Source organism: Trifolium pratense, linkage group LG3, assembly GCF_020283565.1.
Source record: "Trifolium pratense cultivar HEN17-A07 linkage group LG3, ARS_RC_1.1, whole genome shotgun sequence".
NCBI classification, from domain to species: domain Eukaryota; kingdom Viridiplantae; phylum Streptophyta; class Magnoliopsida; order Fabales; family Fabaceae; genus Trifolium; species Trifolium pratense.
This window is the reverse complement of record NC_060061.1, coordinates 39674398-39702190: the sequence shown is the minus strand read 5'-3', so window position 1 is coordinate 39702190 and position 27793 is coordinate 39674398. Positions and strand designations below refer to the sequence as shown.

Below are 27793 nucleotides of genomic sequence, written 5' to 3'. Positions count from 1 at the left end.
AAGTAACATGTTATATATCTTTCACCATTAACATGCAATGTCATGATAAGATAATGCAGTAAACAAACATATCAAATGAAGAACTAACAAACATCACAAAAAAAATTACAATACAACTAACCAAATGTACTTGAATCAATATCATCAATTAAATCATGATGTTAATTAATACATAAGAATTCAATTAAGGAAAACAACCTAACTATTAGAAGAAAATAAATAATTAAAGAAACTCCATCTATGAGATATACTGAACAATTAGACAGAAAAGTTTTGAAATGAATAAAGTTTGAGAAATCTTGATGACTAAGCTTGAACTCACTCTTATATACCATTTACTATCACTTCCTTGTTAATAGAAAAGCCATAGTTAATTAATCTATGGAGTTTGAACATTTGAGTCCTTAGATTTATTCTCTTCGGAAGACGGTCGGTTCTCTGAGTCAGATAGCCGGATCTCTTCGATCATTCTCACCACTTCTACCATGTTAGGTCTCATATCAGGCACTTTTGCTACACAAGCCATGGCAATTTGTAACATTTGCACCATTTCTTCTTCGATGTTTTGGTACCTCATTAGCTCAACATCGAAAACCTCAGCTGTCCACTCTTCCCGAACGACGGACTGAACCCACCTAGGGAGATCAACCATATCGTCGCGTCCAGGAGATTGGAGAGGCGCTTTACCTGTAAGCAATTCGAGAAGGAGGACACCAAAACTGTAGACATCTGATTTATGAGAGTGCTTACGGGTTTCAATCACCTCAGGTGCGCGATACCCTGCAGCTCTAGAAGGGTTAGCGGGAATGTTCATAAGTGAGGTCAGGCCAAAATCAGAAATGCAGCCGTCGTTATCTTGGTTGAGGAGGACATTTGAGGACTTGATATTTCCATGTGTGAATTTGGTACCTCCGACAGAATGGATGTGCGCAAGTCCTCTTGCAGTTCCAAGAGATATTTTTACTCTCGAGTCCCAATCTAATGGAGTTCTACCACCTGATCGACTTCCTGTAATCATATCGAGGTCCAATTCAATGGAAAATGAAGCGTATTAGTTGGCTTAGGTAGACAGACACTGTAATAATAAGGGCAATTAAACTACAAGTATAATATGAAATTATCCAGAAGGACTTCAAGCCAATGTTTTAAAAACCAAACTGGATATCAAACGGCGAGGTTCAATTGCTTAAACAACTCAAACCGGGGCGAAACCGTGGTCGGACCGCTCAAATAACCAAATGATAGACAGTGCTAGTTCACGGTTGAACCGTTTGGTACGGTTTTTAAAACATTGCTTCAAACATTGCTGTAATCATATCGAGGTCCAATTCAACCAATTGAACCGTCTGGTAAGGTTTTTAAAACATTGCTTCAAACATCTCAGAGAACTTAAAGGAAATAAAGTCTACACAAGGAATAAAAGAAAACTAGTTTTTGCATGTGAAAAAACAAGTTTAATTTTAGAAGATGTCACTGAAACTACTAAGAGTTAGAGGAAAAGAAAGGCATACATACCATGCAAGAGTGTGGATAAGTTGCCAGCTGGGACATAGTCATAAACCATAAGCTTTTCATCTTTCGAATAATAATAAGCGCGAAGCGGCACAACATTTGCATGTTGTCCAACCCTTCCCATAATCTCCATCTGTTGTTCAAACTCCTTTTTGCCTACCACAACTTCTTTCAACCTCTTCACCACAACCGTCATTGCTTCCTCCAATATAGCCTTATATGAGGTACCATAGCTACCTTTTCCAAGAACTTCAGCTGAAGCTCTAAGCAAGTCTTCAAGATCAAAATTATAAGAACTTCCTTCAAAGAAAACCAACTTGTTCTTCTCATGTTCTTGCACTCCACTCCCAAACTCTTCTTTTGGCTTATCACCCCTACCACCGCTACCGCCGCCGCCACTAGGACCCTTTCCTTTAATTTCTCCGGAGCTTTCGTCACTGTCCTTCTTCAAACAGCAAAAAACAATAACAAGAACTACAAAAAATAGCAGCATTGCTCCTCCAACCGCAATGGCAATGATAGCTATCTTACTTAATTTATTTTTGGAGCTTCGTTTTCCAGATGGAATAGGAGTCGAGGTAGGAGGAGGTGTAGATGGAATCGTAGAGCATGGCTTTAGAGGCGGTCCACATAATCGAGAGTTTCCTTCAAACGATGAATTAGGATAAACACGGAGGGACGAAGGGATAGGTCCACTCAAACTGTTGTAGCTTAAATTCAAATTACCGAGCTTTGTAACATTGAGATTAGGTATGGTTCCAGATAACGAGTTGTTTTGGAGATTCAAACTACTTAGCTCTGTCAAATTTTGTAATGACTTTGGAATTCTACCGGAGAAAGAATTATAAGACAAATCAAGTACAACTAGTTGGGGTGACAATGAGGTAGGAATATCACCAGAAATGTTATTACGCTGAAGGTAGAGATACTGAAGAGATGGAAGAGAAGCAATGTCAGCAGGAAGATTTCCACCGAGTAGGTTGGAACGAAGGCTAATAATTTTCACGGCATCAAGCTTTCCAAGTGTATTGGGTGGGATTGAGCCAACTAAACCGACTCCTGGGAGCCGAACAGTAGCAACTCGAGTTCCATTTTGATTGCAAGTGACGCCAACCCAAGATGTACAGATTGAGGTGGATGGATCCCACGTCAGGTTTCGACGGTGTGGCACGGCATTGATAAAATCAAGAAGGGCTTGCTTATCCGAACTAAGGTCAGAAGCAATAGCAAGAGGGAACAAAATAGCTACGACAAAAAGGAAAGAAGCCACCGAAGCAGAATAAAACTTCATGGACATAAATTTAGAGTAAACTTCAGCAGGCTTCATATTTTCCTGTTTTAGCAACATGAACATAAATCAAAGTTAGCATCAATCAAAATAAAGATTAAAAAGAAAAAGAAAAAACTCTATTTCTAAACAATTACTCCCTCCGGTTTTGAATATGGTCCAGATACATGTTTTTTGCTTATATTCCCAGAGAAGTAAATTGAATCTGGTAAATACCATAAGCATATTATTGTAAAGACTAATCAATAAAGTTAAAACAGCTACTTTAAGCATGTCTACACCTATATCATAGCTACAAAGCAATTACAAAGAGTAATCAAAGGTGAAAAATGATGATTGTTGAAAGCTTAAGCAAGAAAGGAACAGTGCTTGGTTTAAAAAGATACTAGATAACTAGTAAAAAGGTTAATCTAGAAAGAGAATCAAGTTTTTCTACTGCTAAAAGAAATATAGGTTGATTCATGACATGAACAACAAAAAGAATTCAAAGATTTTGGCAGAAGAGGAAAGTGAAGAATAAAAATTGGCACAAGATTTTGTGATAATTTCATAAACTGTTTGATAATTTAGGCACCTGAATTACTACAATGAACTTGTTGAACAAAAAATGAACCAAAATTTTCTTCAAATTTACAATGAAATTGTTCTACAAAATGTATTAGGAAGGAAATTACAAGATGAAAAACAGTTCAAAGTTGTTCAACAACTAATAATGGAAAAAATTATTAAATATTTCTCCATAAGCACTTTCAGATCCTAAAAAAAATAAATTAATCCAAAACACAAGTTTCCACAAACACAACGATTTAGCATCAGAAAAACCTCAAAAATGCTTTGAAGCCAATTTTAATCCTAAATGTTGAAAAAAACATGTTTTTTAACATAATTCAAACAACCCAGATCTGCATGTACAATTAAGTGTACCATATATGGAGAGAGAGAGAGAGAGAGAGAGAGAGAGAGAGAGAGAGAGAGAGAGAGAGAGAGAGAGAGAGAGAGAGAGAGAGAGAGAGAGAACCTGAAATGAAACATGGGAGAACACAGAAACAAGTCTTTGCATTAAGAATTCAAAGCTTCAAACAAGGTAAAGTAGTAGCAATTTTTGAAGCAAAAAATGAAGTTTTTTTGGTTGTGAGTGAAATTCTCATAAAATAGTTAGAGAATTCATAATCTGAAACTGGGTTTCATTGAAAACAAGCATAGCATTGGTAATAACTAATAAAGCAACAAACTTTGCATTAAATTCAGGAGCATTTCAAACTATACATAGAAAAACAGTAGTAACAGCTACAACAACAACTGAAGAGAAACAAAAAAAAAAAACATTTTTTTAACGTTAAAAAAAACAACTAGATTTAAGAAAGTGACTTCATTTTTTGTATAAAAATAATAAAATAAACAAAAAGAACAAAAAAATAAAAATAAAAAAAATTGAAGAGAAGAAAAGGGCAATGCAGAATGGACACTGACCTCAATTGAACTTGACCCTCCCATGGACTTCACAGAGAAAGAGAAAGGTTGAGACTTTTTTTTCTTCTTTTCTTTATATAGTTCAATATTTTTTTTATTTTATTAATATATTATTTAATTTAATTTTGGTAACTGAAAGATTGACACTTGAGGGATTATTGGATGGTAGTGTGGTGGTGATGAAGATGGGAGAGAAGTCAGAGGACAGAGTATGTAACATGATTATCTATGATGACCTCTTTATAAAAGATTTTATTTATCATCAACATTGAATAAGTCTTGTATCATGGATATAAATATAAAAAATAAATATAAATAGAAAGTGCATACATACATTATGATACATATATATTTTTTAATGTTTTTCTCTCTTTTTTTAATGTTTATTTTTTTTTTGAAAAATAAGAAGTATTATGGGTCTTGCCTACGAATTTTAACCATCTTAAATAGTAAATTTTTATGAATTTTATGAAAATATCAGAAGACAATGCAGTGGGAATTAAAATGTTTAATTTTTTGAATAATCATATTTTTTTTAAATAAAATGCTAAATAATATCCCGAAAACACTCATTAGCATTTTTCAAGTTTTAATAATAATCGTGATGCTAATGAGTCATTTTACAATTGTTAACGACATGTGTATTCTCTATCATGAAACTTTTTGAAATGATATACATTGTTGATGTAAACTAATTTTTAGAGTGATAGGATACTAAGTTACTTTTTTTTTCCTTTCATTTTCTTCTTTTTCTCTTCTAATCCTAGCCGTCACCACTTTTTCTCTTCTTCTTGATCCACGAGAGATGAGTGATTTATGGTCAATTTAGGCCCAAAATCACACATTCAAATCGCTTTTCTTTCTATTTTAATTAAATAAGTGTGATTTCCACACGTAGTATATTTTTTCATTTGTTTTTTTTATTTCATCACATTGTTTTGATTTTCCTATCTTAGTGCGGAGTATTGTTGTCTCGTCTTGGTGGAGTGTTCATTTGTTTTAGGTTGAAAGATTAAGTTTGATTCAGTGCAGATCCAATCAATGACTTTTGTGTCATCAACGCTACAAATTCGGAGACATGAATATTCCGGACACTACAATATAGTTAAATATGTAGGCTTATGCAACATGCTATTTTATGTTACAACATATATGGTGTGCGTTTGTTCACAGATTAATCATTTTTATTTCTAGGAATTTTGAATTTATATTTCATCGATGTACTCTTCTCAATTTGAATGAATGAATATATTTTATTTAGTAAAAAAACACGTGTCTTTATTTATTGTAAAAAAAAACATGTATCTTTAATACATGTTAAATTTAGAATAGTCAAATTTTTTTAAGATCTGCAATTTTTGGTAGATGTTTTTATAATAAAAGACAAAGAGAATAATATGTATGAAATAATCAAATTAATCGCTCATACATTTTAGAATATAGAGAATAATTAATAATATATAGAAATTATGAACATGTGTCTTTATAATACATGTTAAATAATAATACTATAAAAATAAAAAATTATATTTTTTTATTACCATAATACGTTTGAAGTAGAAATGTTATATACTACAAATATTTTAAATGTACGAGTCTTTTAAAATAAATATTTAATTTTTTTTAACATGTGCTTTTTCATTAGTTATGTGAGGACTTTTTCTTCTAAACTTTGCATTTACTGCTACTCATTCATCTTTACTTCCATTGTTTGTCCATATCAACAATAATTGACTTCTAAACGGTACCTCGAGGCCGTGAGTGGGTTTATATCAGAATCATAGGAAGAAATTTATTTCCTCATCACATGCTCCATCACTTTAAATTAATTAAGGGCTATGCTAAGGCCTAAGGGCATGTCTTAAATCAATTTCAGGCTCCTAAATTACAGTACCTTTTTTCCTTAAAAATAAATAAATTAGAGTACCTTTTTTGACAATAACTAATTACAGTATTTAAATATATTAAATAACTAGTTTAAAGAGTCGCACGGGTCTATTGATTTTTATTTGATATCTAAGTTTGCTATTATATTAAGGTAGAAAATTCATTTAGAATTAAATGTTTAAAAATTTATTATATAATATTATTAAAATATAAGTAGAATTATTGTGTTTTTTCTTGTAAATTTATTTATTCAATTTTTTATGTTTCACAGTTTCAGTGATAAATAATGGTCCAATGTATAATTTTAATAAAAAATTATAAATTTATTAGGAATATAGAGGATAATTTAGTAAGTTTGATACTCCCTCCGTGACACTATATAAGCAAAAAACTCATTTTTAGGTACATTGTTTTATTAATGTATTTAGTCTATATTATAGACAAAATACATTAATAAAGCAATGAACCTAAAAAGGTGTTTTTTGCTTATATAGTGTCACGGAGGGAGTATTATTTAACTTTTTTATTATTAGTGGTTAGTAGTAAACTTGATAGTAATATTGTTTATATTTATTTTCATTTTCCGATGAAAAATATTGTTTATATTACTTTTTTTTATAAAGTATTATTTTTTTATTAATTATTTTTATATTCTTATTTTTACGCGGTTTCTTCTTATTTTTGCTATATTTTTTCTATAATTTTTTTATTGACTAAACTTTCTACAATGTTTTAATTGCTTTTTTCCTATTTTTATATGTATAGATTGTTCTGTTTTGTTTCTATCTATAATTTGTTTTGTTTCTATTTTTAAGCATATCATCTTTTTTTTTGTATTTATCTTATATTTTTTTTAGTAAAATTACAATGAAGGATATAAAACTTGCAACGTGGTTAAAAGTAATAAGAAAAATTTAGGAACTTTGGTGGTAATCGATTTTAATATATTAGAAATAGATTAATGTATCATCTTTTTTTTTTTTTTTTTTTTTTTTTTTTTCAGATTTTAACATCAGTATCCGGTTCACTGGACCTCCTAATCTAATTCGGATGTTAGATTTGACATCAAGTGGTTCCGATCGTAGTTGTGGAGGATCGAACCGTGGTCATTCCTACCTAGTCCAACGTCAATTACCACTTGACTGACTAATGCTTGGTTAATTTAGTAAAAAAAAAAAAACTAATGCTTGGTTAATGTATCAGCTTTATAATATAAGTAATGGTATTTCATGAGAAAAGTACAAATGGTACTAGCTAGTAAATACTCACATATCGGAATTAAGTACAAAGGGTACTTGATCCAAGATTACCTTTGTACTTTCGTCGAAAATATCATCAACCGACAGCACTTTTGAGTTGAAGATAGAAATCATTCTAGCTTTTCAAATTGACCACACTACGGCGTGCCACACCAATAAAAGGCCCTTGAGTCATTTTTTACTTCCGAGAGTGGCTGAAACACTCTTCTTCATATCGTAAACCCGCAAACAAAGAGAAAAAGACGGCCAAGAGATTGTTTTCTTGTGCTATGTATGAGCTGCTCAATTTTGTTCCAAATGTTGAGCTCCTTCCAACAATTAATTACATAAGGGCATTCAAGAAAAAGATGCATTGCATCCTCTGTTGCGGCCGAACGCAAGACACAATCTGGGAGACAAGGAACACCGTGCATTCGAAGATTAAGGTGTGTCAGGAGGCAGCCTCAGATTAGACACCAACAAAAACACTTGATTTTTTTAAGAAAGCTTAAATGTCCAAATTTGACGCCAAGAAAAATAATGTTAGAAATAAAACCTTTTAAATTTATAAGATATTGAATGTACAATTTTTAAACTGAAATTTTCTTATTAATATATTTAACTAGTACTCTTAGTTTCGAGACACCATTTAACATGGCCATAAAAAACTTGAAGGGAGCCTTGATGGGGTTATATTAGAAACAGAATATACATATGATGATGTTGTTGATGACAGAGCACGACAAGCAAATCCACATCCAACCAACCACTCTCCCCAACCACTTTCTACCTTTTGGATCTGGATCTCCATTTTATTATTTATTTATTTTGTATACGAAAAATAGAAACTTCTAAAACAAATTCCAACTAAGAGATGTATAAAAAAGAATATACACAAATGGTGCTATAAAAAATCTCAATTGTGTCATAGACTATTGAAATTCAAATAAAATACAAACAATGCGAGAATCAGCTTACAATTTAGTAATATGAATTATTTTTATATGATCATGAGACCAAATATAATCTCTTGGTCATACTCATAAAATTTAAAATTTTCTTTTCTTCTTCAAAAGAATTTCAAATTTTTTTTATTTTATTCTTTTAATTATTTCATAAAAAATAAAAATTATGTGAGTGTGACTATATGGTCACGTGATCATAGAAGTCTTGCTCTAGTAATAGATATTGCAATGATATTAATTATTTCATAAAAAATAAAAATTATGTGAGTGTGACTATATGGTCACGTGATCATAGAAGTCTTGCTCTAGTAATAGATATTGCAATGATAATACATTTTTTTATATTATAATTAGCATCATTTGATAATTTTATTAGGGGAATATTCTAATATCTAAAGTTTTGTTAAATACATGCTCACTATCTAATAATTTAATGTCATGCATTTTTTATATTTAACTATTTTAAATTTGAATTAATTTTGTCCATAGGATATCAATATCCACAAAATTGTATGGTACCGAAAACTTTAATATTTAAATGAAGAATAACATCAAAAGATATTAATTTATTTTTTTGGAAAATCTAAAGATATTAAATTAATTAGAGATTTGTTTATACATTGAGTGATTTAAAAAAAAAACACTTATTTTTTTGAATTTTTTTGTAATTAATGAATTTTTTATTGAAGGAGAAAAGTAATTCATGATAAACTAATTAACAAAATTAAAATAATTAATTAACCAAACCAATGTTATCGTGAGGTTAGCTCAGTTGGTAGAGACATCGCATTATATATGTATGGGCCAGAGTTCGAACCTCGAACATTCTTCTTATTCACCTTTAAGGTGAAATTTCTAGACACTAAGCTACTTGACGAAAAACAATTAACCCAACCAATTGTGTTTTTTCATAGAAAAGAAAAGCCTAGCTAGCTACACACACAAAAAAAAAGCCTAACTGGAACAAAATAAATGTGTATGAATTAAAAAAACAAAACTGAATTAAGTTGAATGTAAGTGAATTGGAGAAGTGAGGAGCAGACAAAAATTCTATCTAATTAAGTATTTGAATGGAAAGCAAAAATTAATAATGATAGAATATGCACTAATGAAACCATAAATTTGTGGTAATTTTGTTTTCAAATTTTTTTAATGAAGTAAACTATGGAACAACCAGCTAGGTCACTAAACAAGAAATCTATTGAATGTGAGACTTCAAGTTCAACTCTACTATCATGATGTCTCAACTTTTAGCAAAAAAGTACATTATTACAATTTTAGTGCCCTAGTATGTGTTGATAGAGATCAGTCACTAGTTTTGTGACCCAATATGCTTCATTACAATGATAGTAAGATAATGGAATTTAAATTAAAAGTGATTATATGCATGTGGGGAAGTTTTGGAAATTTAATTTTGGTAATTTTAATAGAACCTAGCTATATCTCATAAGCTTCCTATAAATTTTAAATGTAACAATGTAGTATAAGGGACCACATATTTAATGGTACCAAACTTTATTATCAACTAATAGAAAAATTATTCTTTATGAAATTCTTCATAAATAGCATATTATAATCTTCTAAGTGTTAATTGCCAATTTGCCACTTATAATGTATTTATTTTCAGCTTGATTTTCCTTCTCCACTTGGGTATCTCACTTCTTATAACAACTAGCATTCCATTCCAAACATTCTTCCCATTGTAGACTTTTGTTAATTTACTTTCAAAACCAAACATTCATTGTATAGAATTTAATCATACCAAATGTTTTAGATTGGACCCATACCAAATTCCTTATATATACTCTATACAACATACAACACACTAGAAAGTCATGTTGTCAGCACACCCTAGCGTCTTTGTTCAACAATCAATCACCGCGTGATGAACATGATATGTGGATCTACAAATTACACTGATAATTTCTTAAAATTTCATTTATAAAAGGATATTTGCCACAAGCTGACTTGAACATATCAAAGTGTTTACGAGTACAACACTCCCATCAAGGAGCTCAATCGATCAATATCATCTACCATGTTTCATCAACTTTGCCTGTCGATCTTAGTCCCTCTCAGATCACCCATATAACTAAATATGTGAATTCATTCAATTCATTAATCAATACCCAAAAACTTAAAATCATTGAGGAGTTAAACAAAACACTATTTTAAAAAATATATAAACTTAAAAATCCTTAACCAATAGGGTTTGTGAAGTAGAAGTATGTTAGATTGGTAAGGTGGGTGCATATATGAAATATGAATACTCTAGTTGGAAAGTATCTCAATTCCATTTCTTGTGAAAAAGAAACTCATTAGAAGTTCTGTCCTTATTATGTTGACCTAAAACAAAATTGTCTAATGGATCAATACATGTGCACTTCATCATAAAAAAATGAAAAACTTTCCCAATCACAATCATACTTGATTCCAAGTGATCTGTATTAATTTTTTTATTTATTTTTAATAAAAAGTATATTCACATGTCAGCTTGGCAGAGAAGTAGAATTTTTGTTGCACTAAAAATTAAGATGATAGCTAATTAAGTAATAAATATTTTAAAATATATATATATATATATATATATATATATATATATATATATATATATATATAGTACTACTATTCCTTAATTGATTGTTTATAGAATGTATATATAAGGATGCAGAGTGGTGTAGTATATTCAGGGACGGACTTAGGCAGGGGCTTGGGCCCCTCCCTTCCTCTTGTTCATTGTCTTACAATACTAATAATATATGGGTAGTCATATTGAATAAATAGTGTTTAAGGTCATGTTAAATAGTGTTTTTAGGGCAATGATTAAAGAAATAAAAATGGAATGCATTACTTTTAAAATTATACTATCAATTTTTTGAAGGAAATTTTTTTTGTCAGACTTCATTTAATCATCTTTCTACTGAATTTAGACTTTACTTATTTAACATTTAATATTACATTTTTCGGCTCTCTATCTTATCAATTTCTGGATCCGTCCCTGACTATATTATGTTGACAACCCTTCAAAAAGATGCATGGCTGTGATTATTAATTAGTATATATGCTAGTTGCTAAATGGGGGTATCTATTTGTTTTTAGGAATCACAATATATTCGTATATTTATATTTGGTGTTTTGAATGAGTAAAATACTAAAATCAAATGTTGAGTCAAACAAACTTAGAGATTATTAATACTTCTGACATCACATGCATGGAGGAGATTCCAATTGAGACCAAGGAGAATTAGTTGTGCAGATGCATGTCAATTTTTTATTTTATTTTTTTAACAGAACATGTTAGTAATAATATTATGTTACAGGTGAGGATCAAACTCTTTTTTAAAATTAGTTGTGCAGTTGCTTTAAATTAACGTGAAATATAAATAGTACGAATTTAGATGCTCATAATATAAATGGGGGTTGAGATTCTCTAATATAATAAATAGCACGATTTTCGCACAGTTTAAGATCTTAGCCACTAATTATAGATTAGATGGTTCATATTAATGCAGTTTTAAAATTACTGTAAACGATCTCAGCCACACGTTTTAGATCAGACGGTTCTAATATGTTATAACGTCTTAATGTAACATCAGGAAATCCAGACCCATGTAAATATGGGTCCTTTAATTTGTTCAAATTTTTCATAATTTTGAGATATGTATTTTTTTTAGAAAAAACACATACTTTTTATTCTTCAATTTTATGTGTGATACTCTTCAGCCGATTTCTCACATACCCTGTAAATTATTTTGAAATGATATGATAAGATCATAGATGTTAAAAAATAATGACTCTTTCTAGTTTATTTTAAAAATGAATTTTTTAGACATTTTATTAGTTTGTTTGGTAACATTATTATTATGGTGGATGTAATTATTTTATCATATGTAAGCATCAACTTAATTATTATTATATAAATATTGTAGAATCTCATAATTGATAATGATAACCAATAAATAAGAAGAAAAAAAAATACATTTTATTTATTAGCTAGTTAATTGTTCTTTCTCCTTCTAGTGTAGAATTCATAGTCTTGGTAGGATTATCCTATCATGATATTTCAAAAAAAATAAAGTCAATGCTCAATAATGATTTGATGAAATAGCACATATATGTTTCTTTCAAATTAGTTATATAAAAGCTTTGGGTTGGAATTCTAATTTTCTAGGTTTTACTTTTTGGTGTGTGTAGTGAGTGATACAATCCCATCATGGCCTAATGAGCCCCACATGTATCATATCATATCATGTATGCTTATTATTAGTAGTCAACTTACGTTTAAAAAACACTCACTTACCGGCTACACTAGTTGCCTTCCGTCACAATTTACATGTCCACTGCAATAGTTTTCCTCTATGTAATATGGGTATTCCTAAAATGGTGAAGTACTCGTACCGGATACGTACTAGTACCGGATAATCCATGACACTTGTATGATACGCACCGATTCCGTATCTATTTTTATTTGGTTGATTTATGATGATGAATACGGAAAAAATATATTGACTATTGAAAAATCTGTTAAAATATTATAATTTTTTATTATATTTCAATTATCTCTCATTTTTTATGAAAATAGTTGAGATGGTGGACAAAAAAATTAAATCTTCAAAGCATGATGATAATAATTCACTTAAAAATAATTTTTCTAATATTTTATATTAACGTACTCGTACCTTAAATTTTCTAAAAATGTTATACCGTGTATCAGTAACCGTATCGGATACCTTACCCGTACCTAGACAACATAGGTTCTCCTTAAAAAAATAAGGAATTTAGTAAAATAACATTAATATGAGTCGTCTGATCTATAATTAACTGACACAATTTAAAACTGTTTGAAAACTTAAAACAACAAATTTCAATCATAAGTTATGAAAGTAGAATAAAATATTTTTATGTAAAATACAATAGAAAGTACTAAAAGTACTACTTAGATACCAGCTGTTGAGTGGATCATGTAAGTAAAACTATAATTAAACTTCCATTTCTACAACGTTATGGAAGAAACCTCTTAATTTGTTTTTCACCCATTAATTCTATCTTGGGTTATTAAATAAGTTGGGTATTTTGTCAGATTACATTCCCTTTAACTGCAAGCAAATGTTTCCGAAATCATCCAATAATCACCACCTACATTACTAATAAATCTACTACAAGTACTAGTTGCAAGTAAACAACTTTGAAATAAACAACAACAATAGTACTAATTTTGAATGAAAATATTAATAATCAAACTACCCACATTAAGATATTAACAATAATTTAATAAAATTCTTAGCCAAACATTTATTTTTTTACTTTGAAAAATTTAAGCAAATTGTGTCATGGGAATTCATCAGCGCATCAGAATAAAAGTCCGAAGACTCGAAATACTTATTACCCATCATTAAAATCTTAACATTATTGGCGGTGAGATTCAAACTCGAGTTCTTGTAAGATTTTGGTAGAATTCTTACTAACCGGAAAGCCGGATCAACCTAAGGTTGATCTTAACTTCTTTTTTTTTTTGTACATAAGGTAGACCTTAACTCTAGTATGAATAAAATTGAAAACATAAAACGGGTCCCTGGTACCCTAGGAACAATTAAATGTTGCAGTTCTTGGTGACTAACTGCTGCTTCCAATACAGATCTTGAATCTACTAAATCACCAGCTCATGATTTATTTAATTGTTGCAATTCAAAGACTAAAATGTTCAATTTTAAAACGGAAAACTATTTTCATGAGCAAGATTAAATTGAAATTCCAAAAATACAGATAAGTCTTTATAAAAAGAATATAAATTATTAATAAATTTAATAATACTGTCAATTTTTTAATTTTTATAATTTAGTTAACATGTTCCTATATTTAACAAGTTATACTTTGTGTTTGTTTGGGGAGGAAGGAGAGGGTGAAGTCCCTGCTTGGATTTTTGAGTAAATTGTTGGGGGACCAGACCTTGAAAGTGCACACATGCCCTTTGCAACACGGCCTATAAATGTTAACTGATTTTGCATACTGTTCCAAATTTTATTGGTTCTTATTCTGATTCTGTTGAGTTAATTACGTCCAAGAAACTTCACGTGAGACCCCAGCACATTGTATTCATTGACCCCAACGATATCATTCAAAATAGTAGTCACTTTCACATAAGGGTTATACCGGTTAAGAAAACTAAAATAGAAATAAAATTAAAAAATTTACGGGGAACATTTCCTTGATAATAATGCAAATAACTAAATGCATATGATTCACAATATTATTGTTCATCTATCAAAACAAGAATATTATTGTTCTTGTAAACAAAATAAATATTATTGTTCAGTCTCATAAGAGTAGCTTCGTTTGTAGTTACTAGCGACATTATTGGAGGGATCGAGGTTTGAATTCAAAGTTGTCCACTTCTATATACGTGAATCTAGCAAATAGACTATTAGACCGAAAAATAGAATATTAATTCATATATTTAAGTTTTTATATGATGAAAAATAATTGTATTTCTTACAATATCATTTCATTTTTTTAATAGAAATTTGCTTTATAGAAATAATTTAAACCTAGTTTGAAAATGATAAACGTTAAATATGATAAAGTTAACTAAAACTTGGTTAAGCCAAATATGATTTTTTTTTTCTTCTTTAATTTATGAGTTAACTAAAGACTACTAAATTTAAGAATTACTTTGTTTTAAAATAAAATTAGCAAAATTCTAATGAAAAAGATCCTTAGACACATGTTAAAGAAGCAAATATAAAAATTTGACTTGAAAAGTGGTGCATCGAACCTTTTAAAATTTGACACTTTTTTAACTACCTTAAAAGCATTTGTTAGCATGACCTATAAAATTATCATTGTATAATTTTCCAAACTAGTAACCGACCCGTGCGATGCACGGGTTTGGAAGAACGTCATATATATAACAATCATGGTTGTTGTCAATCATGGATGCTATGAGCCAAATGAAGTTAGTCATAAGCAAACGAAAATTAATCAAATTAGTTCATTTGGCGGAACGCCAAATTTATTTCAATCATGGATGCTGTCAATCAAGTGAGTTAAGCATAATATATCATTACAAATATAGGATGTTTTAAATTAAAGGCATCATATAATTTAATCTTAATTAAGTGGGTTAAACATAATTGATCATTGCAAACATAAATGCAGACCATATGCACACTTCAAGTGAATCATCACACCGAATTTTATAATGGAACTTTCATGACCTATGACATTTATAGAAAGATTACTACTATTTGAGAATAGATAGGAGTGCTATGGGACATGGGAGTGCTATTCAAAATATAGGTAGGAGAAACGATTGTACATTATGATGATAGAAGAATTTTGTGAAGGACATGATAGCAAGTTCCAAAATAGAAGTATTCTTCAACATAGGAGACTTTTATAGGCCAATCTCATTATATCCAAATTCAATTTACAAAAACAACCACATAAATTATCATTATCATGACAATATGAAGAAAAAAAAAAGTTTCAATGCACAATAAGGATGCAAGAGTACATCAGGACTCGATCTATTTCTCTTTTCCTCTAAACAATAATTCAAAAATAATCACAGCTCCTTTTTTCCATTAATTTGGTTGATAAGTGGCGCGCAGAGATCATAAATGTCTATATTGTAAGCAGAAAAAAATTACGAACCATTGTGGATTCTTGTGACGCGAAAACTAAAAAATCATATTCGCGACGCGCAGAAATTACAAACCTTTGTTGTATCAAGAAGGCATAAAAATTACGAATCTATGTGAATGCTAAAATAGTGTAGTATCATGAAACTCTATATGGCGCAGAGATTAAGAAACACTCTATTAGAGGCTGACCTAAAGCGCAAAAATTAAGAAACTCTAGCAGCGCGCATAAATTATAAACCTCACTATTAGAAGGATACAAAATTATCACAAAAAAAGGATACAAAAATTACGAATCTATATCGATACTCGGAGGGATCCCTTAACCATGGCTCCTTGATCCTTGTAGCTCATATGCTCCTTGATCAAGGAACACCATTTATATGTCAATCATGGATGTTGTAGATCATGGTAAATAAAAATATTTGTGTCAAAATATCATTCCTCTTGTTGATTACTGATTTCTGCCGCAGAATCTAATTGTCCACCTTTATCGGGGATCACGTTCTTGTGTAGTCAAAACTTTCTCGTATTTATATAGTCGGTCATATGCAGCCGCTCGATTAAGATCAAACAGTTTAAAACCACCTGCGGGTTTGGAGGAATTAAACGGAATTAAACGGGCTAAGTAGTTATTTGAGAAATCAAGCATAAAATAAAAGAGCATACAAAATTGATTATAAACTTTCTAAGGCTACATCATTGAGCAATTTGAACACAATGATTAGATAATCGAATTGAAGAAGTGAAATCAAAGTCCAAATTATACAAACAAAATAATAACGATAGGGTTAAGTAACAAAGGCCTACATGAAGTGATGTTCGGCTTGATAAGAAGTCTTGTGTCCGCCATAATAAAACGAATCAAGTGAAGCATCACACAAAATTTTATAGTGAAGCTTTCAAGACTCGTGACATCTATAAAATTAAATTTTTGTCTAAGAGTACACTTAATTTAAATTTCTCATGAGTAGTACGTTAAGATGATGACATTAAAAATCATTCATATAATCATTGATAATAGGATAGAGAAGTACATTGTATAATCGATACATTCGAAAGAGTAAATAAACTTAAAAACCAAATCAAGAAACTGGTCAATACACCAGCATGATGCAAAAAAAAAAACTATAGCATCTCCCATTCCTCACATTTTCTCAACACCAGCAAAGCCACCACAATCTGTGCTTTGGCAAAAGTGACAAAATTCCAATAAAACTAATGCATATCTCCAACTTGAAAATTGCTTAAGGCTTCATAGCAAGCACCCTGCAGACAATCAATACAACAATCAACAAAAATCATAAGAATCCATTTTCTATTTCAACTAATTTTATAACTCTTTCTAAACCACTAAAGGGTAAGCTGCATTGGTGTCAAGATAGTACTAACTATACATAACTTGTTAAAAATTACTCAAAATACAACCTATATTTCAGTTTGAATGAAATTTAGAGTGAAATTACAAACACTACAAATGAACCAAAAATACATCCTAATTCATGTAACATTAAGTACATATAACATTACAAACAAAATCATCAAATACACTTATATTCTTCCATGCTTGCAATACACTGTCATCTCCAAATACAAATCTCATAAGAAGGCCACTTGTAGCATACAAATCAACACCAAAGCCTTAGTATCCAAAGATGCAAACATAATGTATCATTTTATTTCATTCTAAGCATATATGTGCCAATTACGTAAAAATCGTAATTTTAAGAAAAAATAGTCTGAAACCTTGTTTCTATACAATAAACAATGGTAATGAAATAGTATAAATTTAATGGCTTTCTCTGCACATTACTTACAAAACTTCTTTCAACTACTTCAAGCTGATCACACCATATGAATACTTGGAGTCAGCAACATTAGGTGAGTCTTTTTGATGGCCTGCATCCTGCTGCCCTGCATCATCATGGCCTACATCCCTCTGCCATCGTGTTAAAGCATCGTCATCTAGTGGTGACTGCACAACTGATGCATGTGCATGCTTAGCCGCCTGTCAGCTTATGCTGCAACACTTGGAATTTGGTCTACTTTCAACTTTCAAGTAAGAACAACTTTACAAATTAAATTCACTCAAAATCGAATTTTGTAGCCACATAACAAAACTTAAGTGAAATTGAAAACAAAAATGAGAGTTTTAAAATGCATACATGTTGCAAATGGTACAGTGTCCTCAAAGATATCTGTTGTAAAGAAAGTAAATGAAAATCTTTCAAAATGAGCATTTAACTTCAATATAGAACCAAATTAAAAAGACACTTATGTCATTAAAATGCTTAATTACCTTGTTCAACTTGAGGGCCAAACACAACATCAAACTTAAAAGTCTTCACTCACTTAGTTTACTTGTTGTCATCTTGTGTTTAGTGGAGCTTTCCAATTGGTGTAAGGAGAGGCCCAACAGGATTGATGCAGGCTAAATCATTGCAACCATATAGAAGTTTCTAGTTGCCAGCATGTGGTTTTCTAAGCATATAATAAGTGTCAATTAACTATTGGATAGAATATTAGGGTTACCAAAAGACAAATAAATTAGGTTATATGAAATGGAGACCTAGAGGTGGCAATATGTGATTGGTCAACATGAAAAAATGTAGGAGATTGATTGGGCAAAGATTTAGGGTTTCAAATTGGGGCTTGCAAAACCACTGATCCTTTATTATATTAAGATTAAGATAAGATAAGAAAAAGAGTGATTTAAAACGTGTTTCCACACTAATTAACCAGATATAAATCATGTTTGATGCACGCACTGTCCAATACTATACAGTAAACACACATCTCCCTTAGATCAAAATGGAGTAGGACTGTAGGAGAATATCTCATTCTGTCGAGAAAAAAAAAATAATCTCATTCTGCTAGACCAACCCCAATCCTAATTGTAACTGACCAGGGACTACTTGTTTAACATTATTAAGTCACTTCCAAATAATACATTTTCCTCTCAATATTCATAAAAACTCTCATAATTCATTTAATGTGAAATAAATAACTATCTTTTCATCTGCTCTCCTCCCCTCCCCTCCAAACTCCCAAAGAGCTTAGTTGAATGAAAATAAAAATGTAATTGGAAAAAATATATCACAATTTTTTTTACTAAAACAACTGGCAGTAAAAACTACTTCAGAGCATATCGTTTCATGTTTCACCGAGGGAAATTGAAGGCAGGTTTGGTCTCAATGTTTTATTTTAATTTGTCCAGACTTGGGTTTTTATACCTTAGTAAATAATCAAACATGCAGGTACTCAAAATATTAAGCTGTCACAATAAATCTAATCGTTAAGTTAAATTAATCTGCATTACATAATAAGATGAAAAGTATGCACGAATCAGAAACATTTCACCATTTTTCTGTTAAACATTGATGACCCACAATTACTCTAGAAAATGTAATCTTTAACTATATTCTGCACCATACGTACGTATACAAACAAATCAGATAAAACCCCATCATCACTTGTAAAATTCAAAGTCAGTATCAGGCTTCTTCACGTTGGTCCTGTAACCCTTCTCAAAGTCCTTTGGCAGTATGACATATCTATTCTTACGAACAGCATGCATTCCCGCTTCTTGACAAATAGCAGAAATCTGCAGCACAAACAATCATCAAATAAATAATTAATGGAGGCATCCTTCTAAATGGTTTGGTTTTTGTCTTATTGTATAGTAGTCAATTTTCATTCGCGGTTAAACATTTTAAGATTATATGATTACAAAGTATTTCCCTATAATCCCATTTAACTACACAAACATATTCCGACTTCATAAAGAAACATGGTAGTTTTCTTTCTAACACCAGTTTTCAGTTCAAGTGAAACTATCAAAAGTAACATCTTATTTTTTCAACTACTCTTAAACTATATATTTGATACATTATGCCAAATTCTAAAAGAAGCTATCAACCAACTATTGGGGCATGTTCTAAATAGTCTTGTTTTAAACCTCACAAGATGATGGAATGGAAGTGATAAACAATAAATTTTGATTAGATGAATCATCTATGGTCCTAAAACTTATAAAAAGTATATTTTGCATAAAACAATAAACATGAAGATCATCAGATATGAACAAACCTCGGCAGCACTAATTTTGTCAGGACGGGAAACATAATCCTCTAGGTCCACCTCATCACTCAAATTCATTTTGGCAGTGCAAACCTGTTACAAGTGAACCATTAACTAATAGGTTAGAACACAGCTGAAAATAAACTATCAGTTACTTCAAAATAAAGGCAGTGAATGTTTGCAAGAACATTGAACTTTCCCAGTCATGAACTATTATTGACTACAAACATGGAAGCATATAGAATTATGACATAGAAATGCAAAAATAAAAAAATAAAATAAAATAAACTCACCTGAAATACAAGCCTCTTTTGGCGTCTATCAGGCAAAGGGAACTCAATTTTCCGGTCAAGCCTTCCAGGACGCAAGAGGGCAGGATCCAAAGTGTCTGCTCGATTGGTTGCCATTATGACTTTAACATTCACTGTCTGGTCGAAACCATCCATCTGAATAGAAAACAGAGGTTAAACCACAACATCAGAGAATATTTAAAACATGAGAGGATGTCTATTTAAACCAAAGAGTCAGAGGTTAAGAGATAAGGAAATTAAATCAATGTTCATCAACACATTCACAGCACCTAAGAGAATATATAGAAATGTCTTGCATAGAGATACCTGATTCAAAAGTTCCATGAGGATACGTTGTACTTCTCTATCAGCTCCGGTTTGGGCGTCAAATCTAGCAGTAGCTATTGCATCAACCTCATCAATAAATATAATTGCAGGTGCATTCTCTTTTGCTAGACGAAATACATCACGAACCATTCGGGGACCCTGAAATAGAAATAGTGGAGAAGATTAGAAGATGATACAGCTATAACATTTTATACTTCTTTTATGAAGATAATGAGTTTTGAAACTCCCAGGAAGCTTCAGGAAGAGTAGGTAGTTAAAATCATGGACAGGAAACAGCATACTACTGAAAATTAATAGTTATATATCCTGGATAAGGTGTTTGGATATGATAAATATAGATGATAGAAAATAGTAATGGGATAAGTGTAATCTCCCTTTTTAGGGCTACAGATAATCAGACAACTGCTTCTGATTTATCAGAATGTGGCAGAAACTTGAAGAAAATGATATAATAGATTGTGACGACCTGGCTAACTAACCCTCTATAACAGCTAAGAATAGCTGTAAGCCATGAGCCACAAGAGGAAGATGCACACAAGTTCCATGAGATACACATGACACTCCTAATAGAGGCTAACTATATTGTGAGAACATAGATGATGATTTGGTATTCTATTTTCCAATATCAATTTAAAATACAAATTTTCTTGCAAGTTGTTATCATGCACAAAAACTCTAGTTCTGCCACCATACCATGGTTAATGCTAATTTTGGATCATCTCCAGAGGTTAACATTGGATAAGCCCCTCCAACATCCACAAACAAAATAACTTATCCCAAGAACTTAATCTGATTTGGCGTCAATTTAGATCCTTGGATGGGTATATTATCTTGGTTTCGGTTTATATTTATGCACATCTGCAACAGATGAAAGATGGATTGTCTTATGGGTGACACAAAGGAACCTGATAGTATAGAGTATAGACCAGTGGGATGCTGAGAAGTCCCTGACTTAATCACGACATGGCTGGTGTATTACATGGAAGGCCGCCTCGGCTCTAAACAATAATATAATATATGTACAACGATAGTCAAGGACTCTGGGATAACATGAACCAGATGTACTCAGATCTGAGCAACAAATCCTATTTTACGAGTAAACCTCTTACTAGACTTGGTGAATGTTTTTTGTAGGTAAGGAGGGAAGGAACAAGGAATATCGAGTAAGTTCAGGGGCAGTGGAGGGGAGTCAAAGATAAGTCCAAAGCTAGCCTAATCATACTTTATTTTATTCTATTAACACTCGGCCAATGATGACCACGCAGCACTAATTGTCTATGTGCATGACAATAAATTGACAGACAATGGCGAAGTTAAACCAACAAGCTTGAAGCAAGATGTATTAGAAAATAAGGATTCGGGTCATGTGATTATGGATTGAAAAGCTACAAAAGGAATTACGGGTTGGCAATTCTATACCTATGAAAGTATGCTGAAACAAGTAAGCAATCTCGAATTTCAGAGCAAGTTGGCTATTTAAAATTCAGTCCTAGAAGATAGGGCTTGGATAACATAAATATCAATAATAGAAAAATGCAATAAGTATATCTTACTACTTTCTAGAAATGTAGACAATCAGATCAGATAATGGTTTTCAATTTATTTCTTATCTCTTCTACAAGAGAGGACTTTGTCTTCAAATTTTCTTTAACAGTTTGTGATACAAATTTTCTTTCAAATAATGCCAATAAAATATATATGACCAATCTTTTTGGAACAGAATACAAAAACAAAAAAAAAAAACACAAAATTGAAAATTAGGAATCTGAAACCCATAATCTTCAAATGCAAACAAAGACAGCTGAGTAAGTTACAACATTGTTACCATAACTTCAAATGCAAATGGCTTAAATTCATACCTCACCAAGATACTTCTGCACAAATTCAGATCCGACAACCCTGATGAAGGCAGCAGTGGTATGATTAGCAACAGCTTTGGCAAGCATTGTTTTACCAGTTCCAGGGGGTCCATATAGTAGAACACCACGAGGGGGATCAATACCAATTTGTTTGTAGAGCTCGTGATGTGTAAGGGGTAGCTCCACAGCCTCACGGATTTCCTGCTTTTGGATATCACACCCTCCAATATCCTAAAAAATATAAAAACCGTATCAACAAGGTACAGTCAGCAGGCAACATAAAAAATACTTTAAGATGACAACAATATATGCTAAACAGAAGTCAGCTAAACCATAATTAACTTCATCGTAAGCTCTCATCAACTCGTTAGACACCAACTCATTTGTCCAAATGTCTAAGTTCCCACCCATTATAATGCATATGCTTTCAGTCTCAATGTAATTGTCCCCCCAACCCCCTCAACTACATGTAATAAATAACTACAAGAAACTCCGCAAAGCTCATCTACATGTAATGCTCTCCACTTTTGAAGTACGAGCATATTTTCAATCTTATATTTTTTCTGGTGACCAGATTTTTCAAGCTTATATAGCAACTACTAACCAAAAACACTTAAATTCTACCAAACAAACTCAACACTTTTCAATGTCAGGCATTGTTAAGCGACATTCTCTCTAACACTTATACATATTCATTGTCTGCTTCTGTGTCCAATAAAAGAAACAGAGACACTTCAGTAACGATAGTTTTAAGCTCAATCAGTTGAAAATTGAATTTTCCTAGAAACTAAACCTAGTAACCAAATCATAATTGAAAATTACACACACACACACAAACCCCTAATTAACGAAGCAACTAAACCTAATTGAACGAATTTATAAAATAAAAACCCTAGATTTTGCAATTCTAACACACAAAAAGTGGCATAATCCAAAACCAATTGAAAAAAAAATCGTTAAAAAACTAACATTATAAGTAACATCAGGCTTCTCAGACTGACTAAGAAGTGAGATACTAGAATCAGCTTCCGGCGGAAGAACATCAACAAGCGCATTAGAATGCCGGTGAAGCGCAACCGAAGCAGAAGGCTTAAGAAGCTCCCTATTAATCGTACTAAGAATCCTAACATAGTAATTAGATCCAGTAGTAGATCCAACAATTCCATTATTCTGATCAACCATCTCCATAAATTGACCAATAACAAGTGGAACCGATTGGATCCGTTTAACTTCTTCTTGAGCACGAAGAAGCTCTCGTTTGAGATTCTTTTGTTCGTCTTTTACGTATTCTTCTTGAATATCGATGAATTCGAGTTGTCGTTGAAGAGATTTAAGGCGGCTGTAGAGATCATCTTCGTCGGAAGATGATTCGCCGCCGTAGTGGTATTCGGATTTTGAAGATGGAAAGGATGGTGGTGGTTCGGAGATTGGTTTTGGGTCGAGTACCATCGCGGAAGATCCCATGGTTGTGGAGAGAATTTGGGAATAGGGTTTGAGATTGGGAATTTGGGATTGCTTTTAGATGAAGTAGTATGAAACGAGGTGAGGTGTTATTTTATTTTTCTTTTTCTTTTGATGGAGATTGGAGAAGTGAGTTGTTTTTAAACCCACGGAACATATACTAGTAATTTGTGAGTAATAAGTATTTTTATTATTTTGTGTCAATCTTTTTTTAGTTTATTATTTAAATTTAAATAAGTATACATGGTTAGATTTCTTTCTTGAGGAGTGCTAGCAACACACTCTTTAACTAACACACTCTCTTCTATTAGTTAAAATTTATATGGGTCCCATAGGGTCCACATTTTTTTGTGGGACCCATGTGAATTTCAACCAATAAAAAAGAGTGTGTTGGAGTGTGTTTGTTAAAGAGTGTGTTGCTAGCATTATTCTTCTTTCTTTTTAGACAAGACATTATATAATTTAGATTTGTTTCTTTTTTTAAACAAGACATTATAATTTATGTTAACTTGTTTGAAAATTAAATAAAGATTTTTTTTGAGAAGTAAAATTAAATAAAGATTTAATTCGTATATATTTATCTTTTATTTATATTATTTATAATAAATTCTCTTGTGTCGGTTATATATTTTAATCTTGAAAAATATTCTCCCAAAATTAGGGACGAAAATATCCTTCTGACGACCAAATCCTATATATTAACAATGCAAACCCATTCGTCGAGAACTATTTCAGCCAAAAATCATCCAGTTTTCAAAATACTGAACTCTCCTTGATTGGGCCACTGTTTGTTTAGAAAAAATAGGGTTTTTACTATTAGATTGTACCTCAAAATTCTCATCAATGGATACATCTCTCTCTTTCTCTAGACTCCTCTCTTCTTCCACCACCACATCACTCTTATCTCCCAAAACCAAAACCCTCTCTTCCAATTTTACCCTCCCCCTCAAACTCAACCGTTTCAACCCAAAACCTCTCCGATTTTCCACTTCATCCAAAATCTCCGCCACCATCTCCGTCGGCGACAAACTTCCCGAATCCACCTTCTCATACCTCGACCCCGCCGGCGAAGTCCAAACCATAACAGTTTCCGACCTAACAAAAGGCAAAAAAGCCGTTCTCTTCGCCGTTCCAGGAGCTTTCACACCAACATGCTCACAGAAACACTGCCAGCTTATCATGTGCGATTGTTCCAGCTTAATAGGGTGTTTTAGATTCGTTTTTCAAAAGCTTTGCGCGCGTAAATTGATTCTGATTATGGGAATACTATGCGGCTTTGTTTCTAGCAATTGGGTAAGAATATATTCTGATTCTTCTTTTCTCTATAATCATTTGAATAAGACTATTCTCAACAGTGTGTTATTGTTTGTGATTCTCACTTATAAATATCCATAATTTCTTTTCTTCTTCCATTGCATTTGAGGCTGAATCAGTCATCCAATTCGATTTCGAAATGGCAACCCAATTTGACATGTTGTGCGATGTTCTTCCTGGGCATAATTCATGGAAGTTCAAAGTTCGTGTCCTCCGTATGTGGGCAATTTCTTCTTTTATGAAGCCTAATGAGTTGAACTCTATGGAAATGGTGCTGATAGATGAGAAGGTTTGTTCGTAATATTTGGTTTGTTTGCTAATTCATAGAATTGATTATTGTGTATGATTATTTTTTTTTGGTTTTGTTTTGATATGTTTCTCGTGTTCTTGGTGATGGTTGATCTATAAATAACGAAACTTTGATTAATACACAGGGAGGTAAGATTCATGCCTTGATAAGGAAAGAATTGGTTTACCTATTCCAGAATAAATTAAAGGAAGGGGAAGTTTATAAGCTATCAAACTTTGATGTTGTTCCAGTCGTTGGATTTTATCGTACAACTCTGCATCCTTACAAATTGATTTTTCGATCGAATACCAAAGTTCAGAATTCACTGCCTTAATCATAGTTCATTGGTTAGAATTGTTTTTAAAAATTGGTATTAGTCGTCTGAAATTTGTAATTAATCTATGTGCCAATGCTAACTGCATTCGATTGGTCATTCTTATAGGGAATAGAACATGCATTGGCTCATTATGGAAGCAAGGCTTTTGAGGGGAAAGAAATTCTTTTCATAGCTAGGAAGACTTCTAGATCAGAGTATAGGTTTGAAGATTATGTAGAAATCATAAACATGACCGATGAAGAGGGATCTGTTCGTCGTTTCCATGAGCTTGGCAATAACTTTACTCCTACGAAGGTTGTTATAATTTGGAAAAACTTTATTTTTTTAGTTCTTGAGATAAACAATATTCTTAATTAGATTTTGTTACATTCAACCCCTGCTGTTGTAACCTAATTTTCGTTAATTTCATGCTCCTATTTAAATGCAGTCGATATATATTGATCCATTTGCCCAACTTGACGTGGAGGCGCACGATAGTGTATTAGTTTCAAGTGTGCAGAAATTTATCACTAAAGGGAAGAAGCCTTTGATTGATCTAGAAACTCCATCAAATTTTTCTTGTGTTACCACTGGATCATTCTCTACCCCAAATTTGATCAAAGCTAGGAAGAAATTGTCGTATGCCTTTAGTGAGTGCACCGGTGAAAGGAACATCTTTGAATGCTAATTAAGTGAAGTATGATTTAAGCCAAAAGTTTTTGGTTGACGTGTGTACTCCTTAAATGTTATAGTTTGGTACATCTTGTGTTAATACTTCTTCCTGTTTCATATGTAAACAAAAATAACTTTTTTAGATTCATTGAAAAAGTAATATATTTGGTCTATATTTTAGACTAAATACATTCATTTTCCAATGAATCTAAAAAAGCCGGAGGGAGTATATGTCACATTATCTAATGTTTCAATGTACTGTGGCTGTATGTTTAGTCATATTTTTCATTCTATGTGCGTAGGATTAATTCAACTTGGTTGTTTGGTCATGTTTAAAGGATGTACTTGTGTAAGTTATATTTTGCTGCATCTAATGTTTGGTCAGGCTGTCTCAACAATGCATTAATAAAATAGATAATATCATCTATTCTTTTAGCAGCGCTAAAGTTTATTCCGAAGCACTGGATTTTATCGCCAATAGAGTAGATAATCTTACTTAATTTTTAAACTTAATTACCACGTTAAATTCCTTTCAAGTGGATTGAATTTTAATATGAAAGGTAACAACATTGGAATTTTTATAAGAGTTTAATTGTTGTGCACCGTTGGTGTAATTTTTTTTTACACATACATCTTATTACGCGTTGCCACATCATTTAGTGAATATGACACATCACATATTTTTAATTACCATACACGATATGTTCGTATATTATTTGACGCATGTATAAAATAACCTTACACCGACTGTGCATATAAATTAAATTTTTTTTTATAAATACATAAATAATTTTTCCCACTGAATTAATATTTCGAAATACATGGTAGGTTGAAGAGAAACAGTGGGTGGGATTTGAAAAATTGCATGAGATTTTTGTTATAAGGTTTGGGCCACTGAGTGTTTAATTCTACTTCCTGTGACCCAATTGTTTGCTGCAATTGTAAACTGTGATATAATCGTTTATGGGATATTTGTTGGTATCGATTATATATACAAGATTATGATCGAATGACACCAAGATTTAAAAATTAATTTCACAACAAATTTCATCCGTTGGTTTCATTTGATCCAAATGTTTAAATCTATTACTAAACAAAACATGTGGACCAAATCGTACCCTATCATCTATAATCAATAACAAATATTTTATCATTAAAATCGCA

At 31.6% G+C, this 27793-nt stretch overlaps 2 protein-coding genes and 2 long non-coding RNA genes across 6 annotated transcripts; 1 reads left to right on the top strand and 3 right to left on the bottom strand.

Annotated features, from left to right (window-relative positions):
* Positions 1 to 127: 127 nt before the first annotated feature.
* On the bottom strand, positions 128 to 4498 carry LOC123916442 (probable inactive receptor kinase At5g58300). 2 transcript variants are annotated; one of them, XM_045967905.1, is made up of 3 exons: positions 4271 to 4498; positions 1516 to 2845; positions 128 to 1008 (listed from the first exon to the last, which is right to left on the bottom strand). In XM_045967905.1, exons 1-3 carry the CDS (start codon positions 4292 to 4294, stop codon positions 380 to 382), a joined length of 1983 nt encoding a protein of 660 aa, XP_045823861.1. In that variant the 5' UTR covers positions 4295 to 4498; the 3' UTR covers positions 128 to 379. The 2 variants fall into 2 exon arrangements, with proteins under 2 accessions (XP_045823861.1, XP_045823860.1); XM_045967904.1 differs by having other exon boundaries at positions 3819 to 4283.
* Positions 4499 to 16984: 12486 nt separating this feature from the next.
* Positions 16985 to 18346, bottom strand: LOC123915893. Of its 2 annotated transcripts, XR_006812022.1 has the most exons (3): positions 18300 to 18346; positions 17818 to 18198; positions 16985 to 17269 (listed from the first exon to the last, which is right to left on the bottom strand). It is a non-coding gene; the product is annotated as an uncharacterized LOC123915893 (long non-coding RNA). The 2 variants fall into 2 exon arrangements; XR_006812023.1 differs by lacking the exon at positions 18300 to 18346 and having other exon boundaries at positions 17814 to 18198.
* A 912-nt stretch (positions 18347 to 19258) lies between these two features.
* Positions 19259 to 24186, bottom strand: LOC123914427 (26S proteasome regulatory subunit 6B homolog). Its single transcript, XM_045965574.1, has 6 exons — positions 23547 to 24186; positions 22578 to 22808; positions 20698 to 20856; positions 20374 to 20526; positions 20090 to 20173; positions 19259 to 19604 (listed from the first exon to the last, which is right to left on the bottom strand). The coding sequence occupies exons 1-6, from the start codon at positions 24039 to 24041 to the stop codon at positions 19470 to 19472; spliced, it is 1257 nt and encodes a 418-aa protein (XP_045821530.1). The 5' UTR covers positions 24042 to 24186; the 3' UTR covers positions 19259 to 19469.
* A 1778-nt stretch (positions 24187 to 25964) lies between these two features.
* LOC123916402 lies at positions 25965 to 26560 on the top strand. The gene is made up of 3 exons (XR_006812123.1): positions 25965 to 25988; positions 26084 to 26272; positions 26406 to 26560. It is a non-coding gene; the product is annotated as an uncharacterized LOC123916402 (long non-coding RNA).
* The last annotated feature ends 1233 nt before the right edge of the window (positions 26561 to 27793 follow it).